The sequence below is a fragment of the Tauraco erythrolophus genome, chromosome 1, assembly GCF_009769465.1.
Source record: "Tauraco erythrolophus isolate bTauEry1 chromosome 1, bTauEry1.pri, whole genome shotgun sequence".
Taxonomy (NCBI): domain Eukaryota; kingdom Metazoa; phylum Chordata; class Aves; order Musophagiformes; family Musophagidae; genus Tauraco; species Tauraco erythrolophus.
Genome location: NC_141465.1, coordinates 48,619,418 through 48,638,358, shown reverse-complemented (window position 1 = coordinate 48,638,358; position 18,941 = coordinate 48,619,418). Strand labels below are relative to the sequence as shown.

Genomic DNA, 18,941 nt, shown 5'->3' with positions numbered 1-18,941 from the left:
TTTCTCGACTACTGAATATAGCAGCTAGAATTTATTCTCTGTATTTTTTCTTCAAAAAATAACACTTCTTCTGTATCATTGCAAATGAGAAATGGCAGTGTGTTAAATACCTAGAAACACCACTCAAGATAAGATACTGACCCTGCTGAAATCCATGGCAAAAGCTCCCATTGACTTACTCAAGCTAACGTAACTTAGTTGTATTTAATAACGTACTGACCACGTTATTTATCGTTCCCTCGTTCATGGCACTCTACTTTGATGATACCCAGTTTCTGTTCCTCTGTGGTGTGCTAAGCTGTCGCTAAAGTTCAAGACTGAGAAGTGTTTGTATTTACAGTTCTGTATCTTGTGAATAAGTTTAAACCACTCCAAGTGATTTCACTTTCTGAACAAATTACCTTCTGTATCATTCTATGTTGAAGTTAATTATTCTCAATTAAAGAAAAATGCAAACTTACAATAAAAGTTAAAACAAAATACCAATTATTTTTCTATACATAGGAATATTTAAATTTATATTACAAGAAATAAATATAAAAGTATCATTAAGATGCTTAAAAGCTGATATTTTTCTGCTTATGTACATCACTACAGTCTGCTACTACAACATACGAAAATTGAAGACAGTGAGCTAACATTTTTAAAGATAACACCATTCGTATGCACAAGTTGTAACTTCCTACATTTATACTATGTATTATATCCAGATAAACTTAGTTGCAATAAAAAAAGTCTAAACAAAACTTTCCTTTAAATGTAAAAAACCTCAAAAAAACCTCTAATGAAGAATCAAAATGGAAATGTGCCAGTTCTAATTTGACATCCAAGATACTTTGTCAAAATAGTAGCTTCCTTTTTCTTTTTTTTTTTTTTTTTGTTTTAATAATTGTCCATATCAATCCATTGCATGGCTGCCTTGAAGTTCCAGTACCATATATTAAATAAAATCAGTTCTTGGTCTGCTCACATTATGTAAAACTGTTAAAGTAAATAACTACTTCACACTGTAAAACAATGTGCCGTTTGAAAGGAAATCACATTTGCTCAATAAAATTTAGGCTTCCCCTCTTTGAAGTCCTTCTGAGCGAGATATGGCTTTTTTGGCTGCCTGTATCATCCTTTTCTTGAAATACAAGTTGTTTGCCTGAGAAGTCATGGAGACACACATCGCCGTTCTGGGCACTGAAAGAAACACCATTCTTCTCACTGGAAAGATGGCCTGTTGAAACAAAAAAAGTGCATCCCCTGTCAGAAAGGTTCAGAATCAAGTCTCCCATGCTTTTTCAGTCACTGTACGGAGTTCATGCACTCTCGTTTTATCCCTGCAACAATTTCAGAATGTTGATTTTTCTGTACATATTCTGTATATATTTATTTTCCTGTGTGAAATCAAGTAAGAGATTTGAGAGATGTTAATGTATTTATGCACAATAGAATTCCATATTTCAAGCAGTGAAGGTCACAATTCTCAGAATGTAGACTTTGACTTGGAGTAAATATCACTAGATAAGATGCAAAATACTTCTCATTCTGGTTTTGTTTTAACAAGTTAAGTTTAAAAGGTTTCTCAGCTTTGCCATGCATGTGAAACAAGAAGGTGTTTGAGAAAACAAGGATATTTTTTTTCCTTTGAAAGGCACTCAACTTGCAGCATTTATTTCTGGAGGGCAATCAGAATATGGCCTAGGTTCAATCATGGGTCTAAGCCATATTTAAACTGAGAATCTTACACTTTTAGGTGAATCTACAAGGAACACGTGTAATACCACTGCTGATTGCAGCCTGTTAATGAAATGCTCCACAAATGCTCAGTTGACTGGACAGAATCTCCTACCTCTATGCATCACGTTCTAGACAATTTTGATGAGAACTAGGATTTTTTTCTTTTAAGTATTTGTGCAAATGTTTCTGCTTGTATTTTTTTTTCTTTCTTTTCTTTTGCAAAGCAGTCAAGTTTAAAAGATCTGCCAGGATCCTGATATCATATGAAACATATCAGTAGGAGTAAATTGTAAGGAATACCACAACAGAGAAACCAAAAACAAAACTGGTATTTCTTTAAGGAGGGGATCATTTTGTTAAATGCTGAGAAATTAGTTCACAAACACAGATGCAGAGCTGTCATTTATCATTTATACCAGAAACAGAATTAATAAAAAACATAAACCATCCAAGTTTGCTATTTGTGTTAATACGCACAACACTTCACATACAAACATCATCATGATTCAGTAGATTTGAGTAAATCTACTGAAAAGACACAACAGTGAAGGTAGAAACTGCTTGTGGTTTATGGTTTGAGGAGGAGGAAGAACACTGGTGAGAAATCTCTAGGCAGTGAAAGATGATTCTGTTCTGTGGATCAAAATCGGATCCTCTCTAGTATGCCTGGATTCAGTCCATCAATTACCTCAAATATCCTGGAACAGAATCTTGCTTCTACTCTGTCCTCTCCCTTCCACTCTCACTACCTCAAGTTTCTGAACCCCTTGAGAAGGGGCAGGGCTGCATTACAGGATGCTCTTCAAGTATTTCTTGTTGGTGTCCCCAGAGGGAGAAGTATTTGGTGACATCCCTCCCTGCACTTAATCCCTCCAGAAAGGTCTGCTGCTTGAGTGACTGGGCTGAACTGCTCTTCTCTATTCTTCTTGGGCCAGGGCTCCCAACACACAGGTTTAGTATCGGTCTACCCAAACGCTTCCTCTAGAAACTAATCCTCGACTTTAGGCAGACTGCATACCTGTCAGCAGTTACCCTACTGATTCAAGCGTATGTCAGCGTATCAGTTGTATCAAAGTCTAATTGGGAAACTTTTCTTTGGAATGAGAGACGGTATTTTTTTAAATATGATGTGAACATGTTTTTCTAGCTGGTAAAGCTTACTACCAGTTTGAAAATGTAAATAGTATACCTTAATTTAAACATCTCAGGATGGGAGTTTAAGGGAGTGGGTTTGTGGTGATGGCTGTCAGGCAAAGATTACAAATTCCATGCCAAACTACTGAGCTGCCACTGGACCCACAAAACGGAAGCAATGGCCCAAAAGATTATGCAAAACCTCTTAAATACAAAGTCTAATATTTAATTATTAATCTAAAAGGCCATCAAGCACTTCAACAGGCACAAATGTAGACAGGGTAAGATGAGCAGAAGATTGACACTGTAATTGTGCATGTATAACTGTTTAATCCCCTGCCTGACTACAACTGTTTTATTTTAGAAGAAGCATTTGAAATAGCTGTGCCTTAATGTCAGGGCAAAATCTGAGAAAAAAATAATGCTATTCTGTGAAGAAATTCAGAAAGGTTTTTTTTGTTTGTCAGTAAGGAAATCTGCAGATTCAGCCCTGTGGTACTTAATGGTAGTTTCCCAAACACACAAACCTGTAAGAGAAAAATTGAAAACAAGGAAGTATAAGTATGCCACAAAAAGATGAAGTTACACAGCCCAGTAGGCAAGCAAAGACACAAGCTGTATAGACACCTCAAACTTACCATGGCAAATCATTCAATCCTGCATCTGGAATAGCATCTCAGTGGAAGTAGTGAGGCCAAAACCGTTAAGTGTTTACAGCTCAGTACATTTATGACATAGGTCTTAACTTCTCACTTTTTAAAGCTCACTTTTTAAAATGAAGCATTGCAATGTTATTTTGAAGTTCTAGCTGTAAGAGCAGGGAAATCAGGTACCACAAATTAGAAGGTCCCATGTTCCTGTCTAACATCAGTCAACTTCCTTTTGGAGGCATTTGCCCAGCTCTTCTGAGACACAACTGCCCCATGTTTGGATGATTAAGTGTAAGGAATTGCCTCAAAGAGCTTTGCTCGGAGGACCAACTCTATCCAAGCGTAAGTTTAGCCTCTTCTTGTGGAAGTCCTAAGGACCCAGAAGAATTATTTAGTCGAAACTATGCAGGCAAGGTATAATACAACTCTTTTGATATGAATGGAAGATGTGGCACGGTGTTCACAGCATTCAAAACATACAGTGGAATACAAGAGGAGATGAGGTGGGTCATCTGAGACATCTGTGTTCATGAGTGAATAGGAGCAAAGTTCTAAGAAAGTTATTTCAGTTGCTTTGTTTGAGAAGCTGTTGGCACAGGACATAGAGACTCTCACACTGGAATGATCTAATTATGTGAATAAACTAGGACAGAACTGGAGCATGTCACACGGAATTGGCATCGCTCAATGGTTTAGACCATCAATTTTGCATCTCATTCTAAAATACTACCCAAATCAACAAAAACTTGTTCCAGAAAGCCACAACAGGATCATTCACTCAGTTGCTACAACGAACAAGTTGCTATCTTTCTTTCTGTTGAGAAGAGTAGCCAGAATGCTTTTGTAGCTGTGTATAAGCATGTCAAATGTTGCAGGGAGAAGTGGCATCTTTCATCAGAGTAACTAACATAGCTGGTAAAAAAACCCTACAAAACATGCAGGCTTTTGTGCCTGAAAATTTCTGTCTCTTCAAAAGGTATTACTTCTACCTAAAAATATTGCCTTGCTTTGTATTTGATGACAGTGAGAGTTACTGGATTCTGTTTCTCTACTGACTTGTTAGATACAAAGTATGTTAATTGTTGCATTATGTGGTATCTAAACAGAGAGGTTTTATGTAAAGGAATGACAAGAGAAAAAAGAACTAATTTTACAAGCTGAATTTGGAAAGTTGTTCAGGCCATGTCCGAATGCCATTTCCTGAAGTGTTGTGATTTCTGTACAATATGCAGCTAGTACATCCAAATGGACAGTAATCTATTAAGGGAGCAGCACATAACAAGTTCCACAGCTTTTATTCCGTGCCATCTGAGAGATTATCTGCTGAGATTCTCTCATTGATTATCTGCTGTTTTCTGAGAGCATATGCCAGGAAACAAGGACAACACAGCCTCTGTGAGCATGTTCTACAACTTCACACTAAACAATCTAGCTGATGTCATGACTTCTTAGCCTCAGCTCTTGATCAGCTGGGAAAAATACCTCAGGCACACAGGAGTAATGTCCTGTAAGTTTTGCTCAACTTAAGCTTTCATACATTATAGATTTATAAGTTATTTTTCTCTTTGAAAAATTGATTGTCTTTACCGAGAGCTCAAATCATGACGTGTGTCCAGTAGAAGTGTGAAAAACTACATTATGTCTGTTGAAAAAAGATAATTTTTAAGAAGTACATTCAGTGGAAATTCATATCTAGTCTTCTCAATAGATAAACAAGCCACACCAATTTGCAAGTGAAATTGATTGGAGTGCTACATCCACCTGCATTTCAACTTTTCAGGAACAGCGCAGAGGATAACAGTTCAGAGGACAGTACTGGGTTAGTACAGGAAGGAGAGAGAATTTTACTTCTGAAGAATTGTTTCCAGCAACAAAGATGTATTTCTGTTAGGCAAAAACATTCCTAAAAACCCCACATGGGAAACAAAGAGCTACAGAGAAATTCGGTTTCAATACTTTCTCTGCAGCGAACAGTGAGGCAAGCTCTCTCAGCGGTGGTCTCTTCACTGAGGTGATTTTATAAGTTACAGTCTCCATTTTCTCTTACTTCTTCTCTCATAAGCAGCTTCCATGTGAGTATGCCATTAATGTTCTTCCTCATATTACCTCCTACATGATTTCTTTCGTACTTTCAAGCTGTGTTATTACCCTATATTTCTTTATTCTTCAGGCAATGTTTGTTTTAATAAAGTTTAAAACATGCACTGTTTTAAAACATGCTTGAAGCTTATCGTCATATATTCAGGTGACAAGAAAAGTGTTAACAGCAGTTTCTAGTAAGTAATTGCTCTAATAATGAATATTACCTACTATTTAATATATAAATCAAGAGTTCCCACTGAGAAGGAGAAATGGGTATTTTAAAACTTTGTCTATAATTCCCTAAAACGGATGTTTAGTATTATTTGTTAGGACATCCTGAAATATTCTGACCCTATACTTATGAGTAATATTTTGTCAGCACTTCAGTTTATATTAGCATGGAAAAAGCATAGCACTTCTGGTTTAAGACAAGAAAAAAACCTAACTTGACAAGTACTATTTTGCATTATACATACCGTTTCCATTTGCATGCACTGAATAATCATTATTCATTAGCAGTGTTGTAGAATTAGTGGAGTTACTGTTTGATTGTAAGGAATTTGAAGAACTGGATACTCCTTGATTTACAGTCTGCTTCTTTAAACCATTAGTAGCAGTTCTACTCCAGTCTACAATAGATACAAGTAACAGAAAATAGCACAACTCATACAAGCAGTATATAAAAATATAGTTAATAATGCAACTGAATTAAAATCAAAACAAGGCTGTACCCACTCTCCTCACAGTATTCTAGACAGAATGATATCCTCCTAAGAATTTCATGATTCTTGATGTCTAAAATTATTTAAATCTAGTTCATTTTTCTCTTGTCCCTTTTTTAATATAAGCAGACAACTGTCACAGTTTTAGGACTGCAGATCAGATCAGAAAAATAACTGAAGTACAGCTGATCATCTAAGTTAAAAGTGTATAAAAAGTACATAGCTTTATAAGCAGTCAACTACTGAATAACAATATAACATAGAATCATTTACAGTTTTCTTGCTTTAAACTGTGCTTCACCTTGTTTTCGTGGAAGTCACTGGTAAAACTAGAGTTGACTCCGAAGCTGGAACAAATCTTACAGTTTCTAACTGATCAAAAGTCTTCTGCAAAAACATGCCTTTATACTGCAGTGAAAGAGGTCAGCCGCAGTTAACAGCTTAATGCTACAGCATGTAAGGACTACATCATCAACTACCGCCTTTAAAGACTGTAATTTTGGAGGTTTATTATACATTGGATAATAAATTAGAACTGCAACTGCAGCAACATGATTTATTGATTTTTTTTTTTTAAAGTATTACAAACTACTAGGAACTTAACATTGAATATAAGTATTCAGAAGTTAAAAAAAAATAAATTCATATTTACCAGAGTTTTCAGCCAGCCTGAATTTCCCACAACAGAGATATCTTCTCCACTGTTTACGGACATTCTCCTTTGTCACACAATAGAAGATAAAAATGAAGAACCCTGAAAAGCAGTAACATTAGAGAATGTTGCAAAATTGACATTTACTACAATGTTTTGGTTTTCTTTCATTTCTTTTAAATTTCTAATCAAAAGTAATGACGCCATTCTTTGGTGGAAAAGTTTACAATTCTGAACATTGAAGAGTATATTTCTGTTACATAGATGAGAGGAATCATACACACAAATGCAAGAACAATAAATATAACCAAATCCACAAAATTCATAAAGTTTACTTCTATCAAATGAGAGGGAAAGAATTCTGTGGATCCTGAAATTTACTTAATGCTTTTGGAAAAGAATTCAAAGCACTGTCAAACAGAGGGTACGAGATGACACTGTCAGGCTATGCAGCTGTTGGCGCACAGTGTGACACTGTCCCATCTTTTATTAGCAGCTAACCTGTTACCACCAACTGTAATAGCATCGGTAGTGCTACAAAATTATGAGCATTCATACAAAGAAAATAACTTGTATCTAAAATAATAATAGAAGTTACCCCTTTACCACAAAGACAAATTAGAAGGGATGGAACTCATCTCTATTTCTTGCCAGTGCCACATTACAGACTCATTATCTGTTTCTTATTGACTTCTAACTGACACAGGGTGGGACCTCACTTTCCCTGCTTAAAAGTCCATTGCCATTGTCCCCCTTTAAGGAAAAGTGGCACTCAGTCTTTGCACAATTATCCAGCTACAATGTGTCCCTGAGAACACCTGTTAGGTTTATAATGAATAGAAATGAACAGCAAGAAAAACTAAATGATCAGACTGGTGCAGATGTGCATGTATGTTATGTTTACACTGCTCTTAAAGCCAGTAAAGCACGTAAAATCCCACTAGAAGAGATTACTCACATCTGTTTTTGCTGAAGTATCTTTCTTAACTTTGGCTTTCAGGATGAATTATTTAATGTAACTAAGTGTTGCTCTACACAGATAGTTCTATACCATTTTTAAATACAGTTTTGAAACACTGGCATAAGCTTCATTAAAGTCAATACAATTTATGCACCTTTATTATTTCTAATATCAAAATTTGCCGCGCACCTGACTTAAAATTGGGTAAAAGGTAAATTTAGCTTCACATAACGGATTACTCTGACTTGTGTTAGTTTAACACAATCCCATGCAAGACCTGGGTTCAACCTCTCAAGCTACCAAAAAGTAAGGTTCTAAAAATCAACATAGCAAATAGAGGAGGGGTACATACACTGAACTGCAGTTTCCATTGCTTTAGTCTCTCTGGGAAATCATCCAGCCAGTCATCTGAAGTGCCATTTAAGCAGAAGTTTGGATCCAAACTTCAGTAGGGCAATTCAGGTATACTTAGATAACTGTAGGCACCTACAGTACCTCCTATTTATATGAAAGCTTTTGCAGCCTCTGAAACTCTGCTTTTGGATACGTCCAGCAGCATCCTGGCCTTTGCAAAGCTGCATGCTTTCATATCTGCTTCCTGTATGTTCTTAAGTACTAAAGGCCAAGCTTAATCTGAAAGTCAGACCACTAATTTTCAGATGTTGCAGCCTTGCCTGTCTCAACGGCCCTCTGTTGAATGTCACATCTCACCCCTAAGCCTTAGGCGTAAATGGAGAACTGATACAGTTTTTCACTACATTAATTGCATTATTATGTGAATACTTACAGTAACTATTTACAGTTGATCTGTTGACTAGAGAAATAGTCACTTCCAGTAGTGTTTGGTTTGCATACATTTTAAAAATTATAATATTTATAGACAGAAATATACTATACCTATGAAAAGTAGCTAGCTTTTCTGTACCTTACTGTAACATAACGGTAACTTAAGATTACAGTAAAGCAGTATCATCTCTAATGTAATTAACATGTTAAAGCCCATATCAAAATTACACATTCATTGCTAAATCAAGAAAATGCCTTTTCCAAATCTTTTGTTCATTATATGGTATGCAATGGGCTGTCACATGGAAGACAAACTTACCTTGCAAAGTGTTGAAAATGGTAAAGAGGAAAGTAAACACCTCATTTACTGTGAAGAAAGCAAATCCCCAAGTAATTCCCAACAAGAATGTGAGGCCAGCAACACTCCTAAGGTCTTGAATACTGGTTTTTCTTTGAGCACCAAGTTGTTTTTTCTTTTTGATACGACAGAGCTGGATCAGCACAACAATGAACATGCTGATATTGATCAGGAATATCAGGCAAAAGTATCCCACAGCAGTAATATAGAAGACAATTCTATTCTTAATCCAGCAGCTAGAACACAAGAACAGTCTGTCAACCATTACTGGAAACAGAAATTAAGTAAAATAAAAATGAGATAAAGGTGTAGTTTGTTGCATATGCAAACGATTTTTGCCTCTTTAGTAAAAAGTATTTTTTTGGCCAAAGGATAAGAGCTTTCAGATAGGCAATAACCACAAAACACATGGCATACTGTAGAGCTATACCATTTCAAAGGTCTTCCATTGCTGCCTTCCCTTCCTCAACTTTACTTTAAAGAAAAGCAATTTCATAGGACCTCCCTCCCACCCACCCCCAAAAAAGCACCTCCCTTTAACTCACAATTCATCAGGTCTGTTTATTGAAACCTTTCCAGTGGTTATAAGTCCATAATTATCTGGTGATACTGCCAACACAATGGACACAACTATTGCTGGTAACCCTAAAAAATCATGAGCAAACACGTAAGTGAAAATCATGACAAAGACAATATTATGAGGACTTAAAATTATTATATTTTTCTGTGAAATCTACAACTTGTTTCTGAAATTTGTCTGCTGAATTCTGTTGACTGATAGCTGTCTGAAAGAATCTACAAACTGGAGCATCCAAACTGCTCAGGAGCATAACTTGCAAAGAAACAAGAGTTCTTCTCCATAGCTAGCTTCAAACCTTTCTGAGTAAGGCAACAAATACCATCACTCATCAACCTGATTTAAAACATCAAATACAGAATACTTGATTTTCTTTCTTACATCTGTTTTAAGAAGACAATTCTATTGATTTTAGTGCCTTCACTCATGTTTACTCAAGTGGCCAGAGAGGATAATCAGGTCCAGAATCTCTTCATCCTTTATCCAGTTAGATCTGTTTTGCTGCTTTTTGTTAGCAACAGTGCTAACCCAGAAATGGAATATATATACTTAATTGGCATCTCTTTTCAAAATACACCTGATCTAGCAAATGGAAACGGACATATGCACATTCAAAATCAGTTCTATCGTACTTGTGCAAGGAAAATACATTATCAATTTGCATTGCAGCAGCCTCAGTTCTACTGTCAGAGGGGAGATCCCTACTTCAGAAAGGTGGAATATATAGGATCAGGTTTACTGATAATGAATACCTGGTCACTGCAAGGTCATAACATTTAATGACTGCTTCATTTTCATTTCTGAACTGTGTCATATTCACCGAAATACTTGATAAGAGGATTTTTCTATTTAGCATCCAAAATGGAAAAAAAACCCACAACAATATAAAATACATACCCCAACCAACAACACAAAATTTAAGGATGTATTTCCGTACATAGGTATTAAAGACTTTCACAAGGGCCAGATACATGTGGAAAGCTTCTAGGCCCATCCAGGTGAAGGAAACCAAGAGGAAATAGTGAAGAAATACTGCAACTGCAATGCAGAGGCCTCGTGTATCATATAGTGCAATCCACGAGTCAAGGAGGAAAACTAAGTTGAGTAGAAGTAATGCAGCACACAGCTGAATAAGGATTTTGGAGGGGTAGTCTCTCCGGATTTTCCTAAAAAAAGCAAATTAGTGAAATGACATCAATTGTCCATAGATCTCTGACTTACTTCCTCTCTTGTAGTCCTTAGTGCACAAGTGCCAAGAAAAAAAATTATTTACATATTTTCATTCATATATAATGCTTCATATATTGCATTTATACATGGGCAGTGTAATTTACAAAACATTTCCAAATTAGCTGTCTTGTATGAATATAGTTTGTTATAATAAGGTTACATAAATACAGCAATAACTTGGATTCTTAGAGTTTAGTACCACAATTATTTTTTTTTTACATTGTATGTTGAGCTTCTCCTTGTTACAGTACTTCCAAAAAACAAAACGTGACTGTTCTTTATTGCTAAGCTAGATTAGACTTTTGACTGGGCTTCTAAAGCTTTGATAGAGACAAGTAAGTCCTTGATGACAGGATAATGAGAGAATAAACATGTGCTGAAAAACTTCGACGAGGATTTCCAAAACAAAGTATGGAGGATTCAATAGTTCCAACAAACAACAAAAAATATAAATGCACTTAAAAATGCTATCAGTCTGCACTGCTCTATATATGTTGTGTCTTAAACACATTCCTTCACACTTCTATTATGACAATCCATTGTAAAATATTTGAGTGCTACTTCATCACTGCTTACTGCATAAAGCCTCATGATTAATTCACTTGTTCACAAGATTGACATTCCTGAAGACTGAATCAACACCCTCCTGGCAAACTGGACAAATTTGTGCATTATTAATGGAGACAGAATCCATAACTATTGGAAAGGACTTTGCAGTGAAGACTACAAGCAATCATAATTGAAGAATAATGGGAGCTTAGTTAAACAGGTACTTACTCAAAGGCTATGTAGGTCACAAGAGTAATAGAAAGAAAAATTGCAGAGAGGCCACAGCCTATATAGGATATAAATGTCAGTATCAGTTCTTGTGTAGGATTCAAAGGAGTATTTCCATATAAGTTCTAAAAGGGAAACAGAAGGTAATTTCAGAGAACACGTTTATCAAATGGAAAAAGACAAGAAAAAAAAAAAAAACAAAATGCCCCTTTCCCTCTGCAATTAAAAAAAAAAAAAAAAGTTCATCATGGATCTTATGAAAGGTTAAATGAAAAACAGAAAGGCCAATCTAGTCCTGCAAGGAGCAGGGAGTTTGACTTATGATTCTCATGGGTCCCTTCCAACTTGAGATATTCTATGATTCTAATTATTAAATCCCATTTAATTAAAAACCTAATTTTTAAAACTGATTTATCCTAATATTTATTTCCCACAAAATAAACAAGTGTATATAGCCTAAGTGTAAAAGCTGCAGTCTAATAAGCACTTAAGGAATTTTTTACTCCAACGGAACTCATGGGTCCCCATTCAACATGCTTAAGCACATGACTAGTTGTATGGCTATAAGTACTAACACTGAAGTGAACAGAACTTGAAGGAGTATTTCATGGGTGGTGTGTGCTTTCTAAATACTCATTTGCTTAAGATAACACATGCTTAAATGTGTTCTTGAATTAGGGTAAGATCGCATAATTTTTTAAATAATTACCATCAAAACTGCAAAGCTTGTGAGGTGGTTGCATGAACAGACTGTTTCATTTACTCTACTTTCTTTAACTATGCAACCTTCATACGACCAGCCTCCATGTCCACCTGTTAAAGAAAACAGCTTTTTTATTCATAAAAGTCTTAATTTATATTAACATGAGTTAACATAGCTAAAACATCATGATATCTTGGGTGATATCAAGTACTTACCATTTTTATTAAAGTCCCAAAAAACACATCTAACTGTTGAATTATCCTGTTTAGGATAAAAAAAAAAAGGTTTACTCAACTGTGTTTATGATCAAGTAATTTATGAATTATCTACAAAATGCAAGCAATAACAACTACTGTATACAGCAAATACACCTGTTTTACATGGATGCAAAACTAATTTAGATGCATAGAATGGATTAATATTGCAATATGCATGTGAAAATATGCTGAACAAATTTGAAGTCATTATTTAGGAGCTAGCTGTCATGCTTACACTAAGATTCTGTTCATGGTCGAACATTATGAATGCTCTTTCACTGTCTTCCTACACTGTAAAAATTCTTGGCATTTCTCATCCTTACTGATTTTGTAAGTATCAAGAACATGACCACACAGAAAAGGAAAAACTCTGTTTCATTTGCAAACATTTGATCACTTTATGTTTCCATGATGTTAAAGGTTTACACACAGATTTCACACGCACGTGCAGAAATCCTAAAACCAGAAGCAGTAATACACTACACTGCAATGAATACTAATAAATCCAGTTGTATCTCAAAACTCAGTATTGTATCAATACAAGTAAAGACTACACTAAGTCAGCTCTTGAAAAAAGCTTCAGGTACATTTGTGGAATTCCTAAATTGCTCAGTTTATAATATTTCAGTATTTTAAACTCTTCTAAGAGATGAGATAGAAGATTTTAACCCTTGATGGTCATTTAGGAAAGAGATGCTGTATATGAGCCCTAATACTTCCAGATGACTCAATTCCGTGTTCCAGTTTAAGGAACATTTCCCCTAAGAAAAAAAGACTTATTTGCTTTCTGGCCATGCAGCACCTACAAATGTCATGATTGCAGCATCTCCGTAGCAGACGCCACTGTCAGGCTTTCATGTGAGTTTTTATTCTTTGAAGAATAAAACAGAAGGGTAGGTAGGAAAGATAAAAACTGGATGGATAAGTGATAGAGCAAAATTACCTGAAACCATCTGAGAACAAAAATTTATACCAATGATAAATAAGCAAACATGAGTGAACTTGAAAGTCCAGATGGAGATGAAACATCCGCACTAGTAAAGCAGAACCAACTGATCTGTGTTCTTAGTACAGTATTTCTTCTACAACAATTCCAATGGAAGCAACAAAATTGTACTTTTGGCAAGTCTGCCAAAAGGTAAATCATACCTGATTAGGTTTGATATTCTGTAAAGTGACAGTAACATTTGCCTTCAAGTTGCTAATTGTGAGGTTAGCAACACTTGAAGATATAACATTGCTGATTAAAGATGCATTCTTCAAGGACAGATCCTGGAATGACAAAAAAGAATCAGATCATAAAATCTTAAAGGAGACCATAGAAGAGTACAGCACCCACAAGCTCAGTTATTATGGCAAGTGAGCACTGAATGAAAACAATTACTTCTTAAATCAGGAAGATTTGAAACTTGTTTTGTGGGCAAAAAGTCCATTCATATTTTATTTTGCTCTAGGCTTGAGCTTAAAACCCTTATGAACAGAGGATCAGAAAGATACCTGGAACACAGTGGTCTTTTTAAAGAAGTTGAATATAATTCTAGAAGCCAAGTCAAGCTCTTGAGGGGGTAAATTCATCAGCAATGATGTAGGAAGTGTAATTGATCCGAGATTATTTAAATCATGAATTGCATTAATGCCTAAAGAGATCTGAAAAATAAATGCAAGGATTATCCTTCATTTCACTCACTAAAGAAAAGTTAAATTATAACTTATTCTCAGTTTAGAACTTTAAAACACATCTCTCTGTAATCACTATTAGGAACTCATTGCTGCTCTCTCATTCCTCTCCTGCTCCAATGAATAGATAGCATCTGCAGGCCTGAAAAGGATGCAACTAATTTCAAGTCTGCCTACCATTGAAAATATGCTGGGCTTTACCCTTTTGCTTACAGGACAGAACACACCACTGTGGTGGATCTGAAAAAAGTCATGAGCAACAACCTAGGTAGGTCTGTGTAACTGTGTAGGGAGATTAACATTTCACAGCATGGAAGCCTGCAAAGGCAAATAATTTTTATATCCCATACAAAGTATGTCAGAATTCAGAAAAAAGGTAAAAAGCCATTATTTGTCAATAGATTTTAAAATACAGCAGGTTAAGCATACTCTAAAAACATAAACCCTAACTTTACGATCTGGCAAAAATGACAAAAATAAACTGGATAAGCTACAATTCAGATATCTCAAGAGCTTAGTGATCTAACATTATTAAAAAAAGATCTGAACTTTCACCCAGTTTTCTGTGCTGTACTTATAGGACAGAGAGCTTTGTTTAGTACAAAATCTCAAACATTTTCTTGTTACACATTAGGCACTTTACATACAAATATCATAATCTAAGAATTCCTAAGAGATGTAAAATATCAGCAGAACTGAAGACAGAAATTATCTGTGTATTTAAAGATATATCTGTCTGTAATAGGAATAACAGTGTGAGTTCCCCACAGTGCCCTAACAATATGATTTAACTCTTCTGTTTAGACCAGTGGTCTCCAAACATTTTTGATCATGCACCCCCTAAAATTTTTTTGAGTGTGCACCCCAAAATATATCTATTTATAACTTATATGCATGTACTGTGGTACTAATGTATTATGCATGTTATAAAACACACAGAAGAATAGAAATTTTAAACAGATGAGATAAACATTAAACATTTTTTTAAAAAATATATTATTTATTTATTAATCATATAAAAAATATTTTCTTCCCACACCCCAGTGGACTGCCGGGTGCATGCCCTGGGGTAATCAGATCCCACTTTGGAGACCACTGGCTTAGACAGCCACCAAAGAAACACCAAATCAATTCCACAAAAGCATTCCTGTTGCTCTGGTTTGAACTTGATGATACTTGTTGAAAATTTTCTGAATTTCATTGCTGGTACCATGAGATTTCCAGAAGATTGTTACTTAGCAAATATCTGGTTTTTCAGCACTACCACCTCCTAGTCACCTCACATTCATGTACCACATATTGCTAAGAAAATACAAAAGAACTCAAATGTTAACATTTCATATCATTTTCAGTATCACAGAACAGTTCCAGTACTACTTATGGCTCATGCTACATTAAACTATTTCCTTCTCTGAGAGGACAGAATGTGCCAAAATTTATCTAGAACTTTCCATCTCTCCTTGCTTAAGCCTCCAAGGCTGGTATTGTCCAAATTATTATTTTCTTAATCAGGAGGAAGGTTTTGAGTGAGACAAAGTGGATCCAAACTTTCTAAGCACTTCTTTCTTGGCGAGACCAACTAGACACGAGTGACAAAATGTATGAATGTCACTATTCAAGCAACATAACAGTTCTTTCCTGGAATCCTCTCCAGTTAATCTCCTTCTAATAGATGAAGCCATCTGACAACACTCCTTGACAAATTTCAGCACTGTCTGGGTGGGTAATTAAGTGACTCACGATTCAGGGTTTTTAAGGCAAAGTTACTCCACCAAGCACTCTGTCCATTATGGTGTTCTGGCTGCACCCTCTCTAGCAACTTACTAGTTGAATGCCAGCTTCTGCTAAGCCTGTTGCTTATTTACACTTATTTACACAATAGAAAATGAAAGGAAACCTATGGAGGGCTTCAAAACCAAAGTATTTTCTATCTGAAGCTAACACGAACAAAAGATCCTGAAACTGTGACATAAAAACAGAACAAACTCATGTTACATATAAATATAAAAATGTAAATACTTAAAAATAAATGTTTGAGAATTTTTAAGTATTTAGAACCATCAGTGTTTAACCTGGAGATCAGCCGAGTCCTGGACAGCAAAAGACATTTGGTTGGAGCGGATGCTATTGGTTTTGACAACTGCCAGAGCCAAGGAAGGGGAGGCAAAATCAGCAGACATGGCTGAAAAGTTCAGTTTTAAGCCAATATAATCCACCAGCTTTATAATTCTGTTAAGAAAAAGAGAAACTTAGTATTACCAAGCACAGACACCCAAAATTCTCAGGCAAGTTGTGGTTATGTAGCAGCAATCCAAGTGTAGTGTAAAATACAGCTGACTCTGCTTACTTACTGTGGTGTCAAGACAAAAATATACACTGTTTTTCATGGCATTAGATTATGGTAGAGCTGGTAACACTAGAGTGATAGTCCTTTGGTTTTGTGTAAGTACATTAAAGAACAAGAAATACTCTTTTGGATTATGATTATGAAAAAATGAAACTTGTTGAAGCCTATTTATCAAGACAGTCAATACAACACACCTTTAATCTATTGTCAGAATGACCTACCTGTTGGAAATTTGGGGTGGTAATGGTGGAGAAGCAGTCAGGACTTTGCTAACCTCACTAACCATCCTTTCTACATCTTTTGGCTCTACTTTTCCAGCTGCTAAATCATTTTCTATTTTGGACACAATTTGCTCAGCTGTGGTGATATTAATGGTAGTGTATACAGAAGTTGTGTATGTGGTAGATGATAGGATCTTTCCTGTGACAAAAGAAAAGTTGTGCGTTTATTTAACCACTGTGTTCAACAAATGAAGCAAGCTTTGAGAAGCAGAAAAATTAAGCAGTTTTCTTGATCAACAAACCTTATCACAACTTGTAAGGTCTCTCAACATGTTATGTGAGACAGAATTCCTTTTTCTCCCTATCAGCTACTTTGCAGATAGCAATACTTTAAATCTTATGAAAACACAAAGCAAGGCTTCAGATGGCCAGCATTTATTCCACTTTTTATTGATTAGAAAATTCCTCACACCAGACCATTAGTGATGTTAAATAATCTATTATTTTTGATTTTTAGCCACTGGATGCCTGAAAGTAGAATAAAATCAAGATAAGCTCAGCAATTTGAAAAGAAGCTTGTACAGATGCATACAATTTTCATAGGAAAATACATAGCCACTAAGAATATTCCTAATCAATAACAATATTTTAAGGAAGATCCAACATTGATTTGCAATATTTTGAATACTAGCTTAGTTATAAAAAAAAAAAGCTACCTGGCTCTGTGACTTAATTTTTTCTGCAAAAGGTGCCTGTTAGGAACTTAACATCATACCTATCTATCACAGTTACCAACCAGTTTGTAGGGTGAGGTATCACTCATCCTGGCCAAAGGAATCAGAATGTATTTTAAAATAAGTATACACCTCGTGACAGTTCTCAGATTTTTCACAGTAATTGAAAAGTCACACGTAAAATCTTGTTTAATAAAGTTTAAAAGCAAATTCAGTATATGACATTCAAGATTGAAAAAAAAAAAAATACTCATTTTACTTGTCATATTTACCTGTGCTCCCATTAGGCAGGCTACCATGGCCACCAGCAGTAGCATGAGGATGAGGAGCTGAGACAGAATGGTTGATAGGACTAACAGTGGGGGTCAAAGTTATTGAGAAAGGAGTACGGGGAGGAATAGGTGGTGCAGTAATGTTTTTGTTACCAGAAATAGGTTGGGTCGAATTTGTAGCAGGAGGAATTTGTGCAGCAGATTTGGTGGTAGTCTCAAAGCGGGGAATTGCTGTTGGAGGTTTGAGGGAAAGCTCAGAAAAGGAAACTGCAGAATGTTTAGTGAAACCTACAGAAGGAGAAGTTATTGTAACAGGCTTGGTAAGATATGCAGCATCAGATTTAACTGAGAAAGCAGCATTAGTGACAGACTTTGCTGCAGATGTGGAAATAGTGACAGATTTATTAGAAGCTCTGGAAGGAAAAGTTGGCATGGTGGGTTGAGCAAGAGACTCAGAAGAGGAAAATGTAGTGGTAACACTGGTGGAAGACACAGATGTTTCAGTAGTAGGTATGGGAGAAGTTTCAGAGAGAGGATTTGTAGTGGGAGATGTGGAGTGTGATTCTGTGATTCTGTGATTCTGTGAGGGAGTTCTAGAAAAAGGTTTTTCTGTGAATGGTGTGATCAGTGGTCTGATTGTGGGGCTTTGTTTGGTAGAAAGCATAGTGGGAGAAATAAAAGTATTAGATTTGGGGGAAGTCTTTTTAGGGAGAGAAGGAAAACGAGGAAAAGGAATCCATATAGAATGCGGTGGCACTTCTATAGTACTGTAAAAGAAAAAAAAAGGCAGACATATGCATGTTAAATTTAACATTCTTTATATTTTAAAGAACAAGTTATAACAGAGGAATATATCTGAATGATATGGACATATTACGAATAATGTATATTTTAAAATCCATCAGATTGGATGTTTCATGCTGTAGTAACAAATATGAATTCTATAACATTTTGAATGTTCTTACATTCTATCTTGCTCTAGTTGTTAACTAGGAAGTCCATAAATACTACTACTGCCTTTGCTGCCTATTCTGGAGGTGACCTGATGACACAAAAGCTACCTGCATCAGGGGGAA

General features: G+C 35.6%; 1 protein-coding gene across 3 annotated transcripts in view; it reads right to left on the bottom strand.

Moving 5' to 3' along the window:
- Nucleotides 1-1,037: 1,037 nt before the first annotated feature.
- Nucleotides 1,038-18,941, bottom strand: part of ADGRG2 (adhesion G protein-coupled receptor G2) — a 54,466-nt gene continuing 36,562 nt past the window's right edge. For 2 of the 3 annotated variants that reach the window (XM_086609069.1, XM_086609078.1), the window contains exons 14-27: nt 17,866-18,632; nt 16,860-17,058; nt 16,364-16,520; nt 14,112-14,261; nt 13,764-13,886; nt 12,573-12,618; nt 12,364-12,467; nt 11,655-11,779; nt 10,545-10,813; nt 9,616-9,715; nt 9,032-9,306; nt 6,966-7,067; nt 6,068-6,220; nt 1,038-1,222 (exon numbers count right to left, since the gene is read on the bottom strand). In XM_086609069.1, the coding sequence (XP_086465195.1) occupies nt 1,038-1,222; nt 6,068-6,220; nt 6,966-7,067; nt 9,032-9,306; nt 9,616-9,715; nt 10,545-10,813; nt 11,655-11,779; nt 12,364-12,467; nt 12,573-12,618; nt 13,764-13,886; nt 14,112-14,261; nt 16,364-16,520; nt 16,860-17,058; nt 17,866-18,632 (2,755 nt within the window). Of the gene's footprint in view, nt 1,223-6,067; nt 6,221-6,965; nt 7,068-9,031; nt 9,307-9,615; nt 9,716-10,544; nt 10,814-11,654; nt 11,780-12,363; nt 12,468-12,572; nt 12,619-13,763; nt 13,887-14,111; nt 14,262-16,363; nt 16,521-16,859; nt 17,062-17,865; nt 18,633-18,941 lie in introns of all 3 variants that reach the window. The other variant, XM_086609087.1, reaches the window with a different exon arrangement.